The 6,807-nt window shown below is 31.9% G+C and overlaps 1 protein-coding gene across 1 annotated transcript; it reads right to left on the bottom strand.

Moving 5' to 3' along the window:
* Window positions 1-394: 394 nt before the first annotated feature.
* Window positions 395-6,308, bottom strand: LOC147396106 (subtilisin-like protease SBT3.2). Its single transcript, XM_086449799.1, has 3 exons — window positions 6,234-6,308; window positions 1,605-1,749; window positions 395-630 (listed from the first exon to the last, which is right to left on the bottom strand). The coding sequence occupies exons 1-3, from the start codon at window positions 6,306-6,308 to the stop codon at window positions 395-397; spliced, it is 456 nt and encodes a 151-aa protein (XP_086305925.1).
* Window positions 6,309-6,807: the final 499 nt, after the last annotated feature.

A 6,807-nucleotide genomic window follows, 5' to 3' on the forward strand; every position in this document is an offset into this window, starting at 1 on the left:
GAGAAGACTAAAATACTAAGTGTTTGCGGACCGTTTTTATCAAGACGTGGCAAAAAAAAAAAAAAACAGTTTATAACATTTTTTAAATTGAGTTTTGGAACGCCTAAAAACAGTTCCAAAATATGAGTCTCTTGAACGCCTACCACATAGTTATTTAGGAACTGTTTGGAACCGTTCCCACATTTAAAATTCTAGTAAAAAAATAAATTAAAATTTTAATTGGAAAAAACAGGTTTGATATGAGAAAAAATTATGACAATTTTTTTATTATTAAACTATTCAGTCATGTTGGGTGGTTTTAGACCCTAGTTAGTGTCCACTAATGAACCTACTTATGCATCTACATAATGACATTACCATGAGAGGGTGGTTGTTTCTATGCTTAATGGTGGTTTTAGACCCTATCAATAGTGATTGATGCAACTTTGATGAGCCACCGTGCCATATTCACAATTGGTAAGTCCCTATCGATAATGGTTGCATTTGCATGGAAAGAACCAATGCCTATTGCATCGCATTGATCGACATAGGAATATAGAGGAACTTCAAAGCCAATTGACACAGAGAAAATATCCACTCCATCGTATACAGCCTTGTCAAATGCTTTTAGAAGATTTGCATCACAACATCCTTCACAGATCCAACAATAATTGACAGATGTAAATGCTTAGAAAAAAATTAATAAATGAAAAATAACTTACAAGAACATATTATTTTTTATGTAGTTTTCCTCCTTTGAGAATATTGGCCTACAAAGTATCAAACTTAAAAAGAAAATTAATTAGTGTTACTGAAACAATGATTAAAAAATTACTTTATAAAATTAAATTAGAAAAATAAAATGCAAAGTGGCTCAAAAAACTTACAGTTGAGAGTAGATTATGTTGAGTTGTGGTAGAGATCAAGGGAGCTTGCCATAAAAAATGTGGTGGAAACTATTATGCAAATTAATATATATGAGGTGAGATAAAGGTATAGTCTAACTAAAATGAACAGTCAATCTACTTATATGAATTTAACACCAAATAAACCTTTGTATCCACATTTCATCATGAGGTGTGGTGATTCCATGAATGCAATTGATTCGGTGGTAAGGCCTAAACATATCAAATCTTCTAATCTTGTATCCTAGTGTATCAAATATTACTTACAACTTAGCAAAAAGATAATACAAAATTTTACATTGAACATGGATTCTAAGCAAAGCAGAGATCAAACCATTTTTTTTTTTTTTTTTTTAAATAAATTCACAAAGAGAACATGTTACTTAGATATATTCCACAGTAAGGGAATCGACATATTCCAATTAGATAAATTCCTACAAATATCACGTGTCAGGCCCTTTTTAATTACCTTTACTTTTCATTTCTTGTTGTTTGCTTAAAGCATTTAGAAATAAAAATGATAGTCTTCTAATGTTTGTGTGTTGTGTATGTGTACTTGTTCACCTTATAGTCTTTAGCTAAAAACAAGTAGGATGGTTCTCATAATTCTTTTTTAGAAGGTCGATGGTTGTCATAAGACAATAATTATTAAATCCCACCAAAATATTAAACAAACAATTCAACACCTTATCATTTCTAACTACAAAGACAATAATTTACCGGTCTCATCTCCAACCAAGTATTCAGCAATGTACATTTGACATTGTTGAGGTTCGTCGGTGCTATCTTTTAGCAACACCATCTTCAAGCTTACAACCTTCACAGTGAGATAATGTCCACTTGTGCTTGGCCGAAGCTGGTCAAGCTAATTCAAACCATGAGATATAAGAGAGTGAGTAATCCATCACTTACAAGTTACAACTATAGCTTGATTTCAAGAGAAAAGGAGAGGGAGTCAAGGATGAGACAGAAAATAGAAACTAAAGGCTTTTTGGAGTGCAAAGAGTTAAAAAACAACATGACTATGTCAACCTTTTTTAGATTATTAATTAAATATATGAAAGTGTCAGCAATGAGGTATAAGATAGTGAGTAATCCATCACTTACAACTATTATAGACATAAAAAGTTCGCTATGAACCTTAATGCTGCGTTATTTGGAGTCGCCACTATTCTTTGTTAAAAATAAGTGTGAATGGGCACCTGAAATGATTTTTGAAATTAATTTTCCATTGAAGTGACTCTCATTTGTTAGAAAGGGCAAAGTCTACCTAAGATCTAGGTAAAGAGACCCGGTTAGAGGATGGAAAAGGTGTTAAACAGCCCATCCTTTCCACCAAAGGTGGTTACCTTGCTTGGCTATCTTTTTTTTTTGTAAAATTTGATAAAGTAAAAAAAAATGCATGAAAATACATGCTAGAGGTGGTGTGTGTATTAAGTGAAAATATCCTCTCAGAGAAGGGTTTTGATGTCAATGTAACATTGCGAGCATCCTATGGAAAAGGATGACCCATGTAGTCCACATTATTTTTTATGAACATGAATGTTGCTTTGAACTTTAGAAAGATTCCATGATGGAGTTCTCTAAAAGTCACAACCTTAATGCATATATGCAAGGCTAAAAACTTAACATTTTACCCCCAACAAGAAGGTGACACATTTCTTCATCATTGTCAAACATGTGTGGGTGGTATATTGTGTACAATATGATGTATGTGATATAGTAAAGAAAAGAGAGCTTCAACCCTCACCCTTTCGATCGAATCTTAGTCCAACCTACCAGAAGTAAAGAGGGTATGCATTACATCCTAAAGGATTTCTAAAAAAGAAAAATAAAATAAAGATTAGAAGCAAAAAATGCAAACTTTACAAATAAACCTAATTTACACCCGTCTTGTCTATTGATGTTCTTGAATGAGCTCAACTCTCGAGATGAACTTGAGGGTTGAGGACTTAAGTTGAAGGTAAATGATTAACGATGATGGGAGTTGTTGGTTAAAAGTTGAGAGATGAATGGGAGTTCTTGAGTTGAATGTTGGTTTGAGAGAAAGTTAGAGAGGTGAGTAAGGATTTTGATAGAGTTTTAGGTTAAGAAAAGGAGGCTTCAGAGTATGAATTACTCATAAAAAATGAGATTATTTATAGAGTTTTTAGAAAAAGTTTAGAGATAAAATGGTCTAACCTTCAAAATAAAGATAATGGATATAAGGTTTAGTTTTTTTTTTTTTTTTTGAATTTTTTTTTTTTTATGAAGGTAAATGTGAAATTTGTGAAAAGTAGTTTTGATCTTTAGTTTTTTAGTAAATAGAGGTGGGAAAACAAAAGTATTTTTTGGAAGGTAAGTAAAGAAGTGACATTTGTAAAAGTGAAGTGGTAGGTAAAAAGTAGACGTTGATTCATTTGTAAATAACTAATAAAGAAAATGTAGATGTATATTTTTGAAATAGACTAATGGGAGAGCTCCATATATGTATTTAAAGATTCCCACATTTTGATTGGGGACTTATGAGAAACCACCATATGTCCTTTTTAGGGAGGAGGTGTAAAATCATAAACTTAAAATGAACTTGGTATTGGGCTTAGAATGGACTTGACTTTAGATTTTGATTTTTGGGCTTAGGTTATTGGCTTAAGATAATTTAGGTTTAGGTATTTGGACTAGATTTTAATGTGAACTTAATGTTGGGTTAGGATATGGGTAATGAATTAATTACTAGAGAATGGGTTTGAATTAGGAGAACATATATGGAATTAGATCGTTCTATGGATTTAGAGACATAAGTGAGGGAAACGGATATGAAATTATATTGGATTAGAGACAATGTTTGGACATGCAAAACAATGTGATGATGCATGTATGTATGTATGTATGAAAATGGTGTCAAGTGGCAATGTGGGCCCGTTGAAGGGCTTAAAACTCTTAATTGGAATCAACTTGAGGAAATTTGAATTTTTTTAATGGGTTCATGCAAATTGGGGTGTCTACACTTCTATCTCAATGGGTAGGTAGTAAACTGACTCGTTTTGAATACTAATCTCAAGATGATCGATGATCGTTTCTGTAGAAATACTCATTATAGAAACTAGTGTGGTCAAGCTGTTTACAAATTGATTTTTAACCTTTGGCATACACATGAATGAGATTCTGGTGAAATTTGAACTAAGATCCTCGAGGTGCTCGTGATAATGAATCAATATTTGTTCTTTGGTTTTTCACTCTCTCATAGACTACCAAACTCGAGTTTCCAAAAATGTCGATTTCATGCACTTTAAGGTTGATTATTGCTTTCAAGCGTGCAATGCATGCTTCATACTCGGTCTTGTTGTTAAAGCATTGAAACATTAGTCTAACAACAATCAGAATGTGAAATCTGTAGGTTTGACTAGGATTTCCCTTATTTCATTTTCCTTTAGATTTACAACTCCATCAAAGTACATTATCCAGCTCAAGTCTTTGTAGTCTTCGACAAAAAAAATTATTTTATCGAGAAAATTCTTCTTTAGTAGTTTGTAGTCGGGTAGAGGATGTTCTGCTAAGTGGTCTGTATTGTCTTGTCCATTAATGGCCTTTTGAGTGACATAGGTGATGTCGAACTTAAAAAGAAGTAGTAATCATTTGTTTTCATGCTTTCAACTACTCCAAACATCAAACCCATCGTCATTTATCTTTCATGTAAAATTAAAACCTTCCCCATTGGCCATCATCTCTATTAAACCTTTCCATACCATTCTAACAAGTCGTCCTGTGGTTGATCATGGAGTAATTTTGCAAGTACACTCATTGAACTATTTGAATAAAAAAAAAATTCAATCCAACACTATGGAACAAATAACATTGATGGATAGATTACAAATTTATAAAAAAATATATATAAAAAAATTATAATAATTAAAAATAAAAAATCCTAACATGACTCGATCATGCCGAAATTCTGACCTAGTGTCCTGATAGAATATGATTGGTGTTAATGATTTTGATATTTGTGATAAGATCTAGATGATAATGAACGGTTGATATCGATTGCATAATTGCATGTGGTTATACCACACAATCTTCTCACATAGCAAATATGTTTTATTGATTATTTGATTCTATTTTCAAACACACCGAAATGGCTCAACGCACCCACTTAAGTAGCTATAGTAAAATAATAAAAATTTACCATTTCACCCTTTCATTTTGGCTTATTGCATCAACCACCACCTACCGAACAAAAACCCATTTCTTCTTCTTCTTCTTTCCTTCCTTCCTTCCTCCTATTCCTTCTCTTCTTCTTCTTCTTCATATTCATCTCCTTCTAAGTATTGTGAGAGGTTGAATCAATGGATATTAAGTCTTAGGTTTTTTTTTGTTTCAAGTTATCTTATTTTCTTTGAAATTTATTTTACTTTTTTGCATTTAATCATTAAGGAAGATTGGAAACCGCTATTAAAACTTTAAAATGAGGATTTTGAATAAAAAAAACTCGAAGATTTTTTAGTAGTTTTGTTCGGTAGGTACCTACCAAATATTGAACAAACTTTCTATCAAATATTACAAAATTGATTCGGTAGGTACTTACTGAACAAAACTTTCTAATGTTAATGACTTTAACTTGTTTGGAATTGTCTAAGGTAAGAAAAATAAATTTCACCAAAGCTTAAACCCTCATTGAAACCTTTCTAAATGTGGAGAAGAAGAAGAAGAAGAGTTCGATACTTTTAGGTGGGTGAAATAAGCAATTTAGGTTAAAGTATATTTAATAGGTTTGCTAATAATTATTTTAAAGTTAAGGTGGGTATTGCTAGAAAGTGGATGAAATGAACCATTTTAGTGTGTGCAAATAGTCATCCCCAAAGAAAATTTGAGTCCATTCATACACTTTCAATAATGATTTTTACTCGTCTTGCCGGGTCCATCTTTGAATAGTGTGTCATGGTCCATCTGTGAATGGTGTATCCACTTTGATAATACACTTCTGCATATTTATTCAGCTTATTATGGTGATCCCAATATTAATAGAATACTTTTAAGTAGAATAATGCAATTTCCCTTTCAAGAATCTTAAAATTATATTTCAGTGTGATTTGATGTTGAAATTACACTTGGATTATTAAGAGATGTAAATTTTCCTAATCAATCAAGCAGCACATCTTTAATAAACATATTTTTTATTATTTTTATTATTATTGTGAAAGTACATGTCCCTGTACAACATTAGAATGAATTAAAAGCTTTATCAGGTTTGTCAATGATTTAATTATTTAATATGGTACTTAAAGAAGCAATAAATCTACTTTCTTTGATTTGAGATGGAACTTCATCTTCTTCTCTTCTTTTTTTATTTTTTTTTCTTTTGATAATGCATACCACACCCTTTTTGAATTGCACAACCCAACACAATAGAAGTTTCCCAACATCAATATATAAGTCAAGAGACCACATTTCGCTAATTTTATGCTCAATGAACCAACCCTTTTGAGTGTTGGAGCTTCAATCTTAGGGTCTATACTTTGCACAAGCAATCTAAAATCCAAGCCACTCAAATCTCTAGATTGATGAAATATGGGGGAGAAGTCATTTGATCCAAACAAAAGCTGGCTGATATTGAACCATGGGCCCTATGTTTGAAGGTGGGCATCTAGATTCCTGGTTTCGATATTTTGTAAATGTGTTAATTGTTAGTAGACAAATTGGGTTTTGGTGTTTTCTTTATACAAGAGGGGTAAAATAGTCATTGTACAAAATACTTGTACCTTTTGAAATACAGCTTGATTGGAAATTTTCTAACCATTTAATTCAAATACTTTTCATAGAGGACTTTATAAACAGGCCCATGGACATCCCACCGAGGAGGAGATGATGGAAATGGTCAAATCCAACGACTACAAATCCTCAATTAGAGCATAAGATCAATTATGATCATTTGTAATTAATGGTAACG

Source organism: Akebia trifoliata, chromosome 8 (assembly GCF_017979445.1).
Source record: "Akebia trifoliata isolate Shusen 1 chromosome 8, ASM1797944v1, whole genome shotgun sequence".
NCBI classification, from domain to species: Eukaryota; Viridiplantae; Streptophyta; class Magnoliopsida; order Ranunculales; family Lardizabalaceae; genus Akebia; species Akebia trifoliata.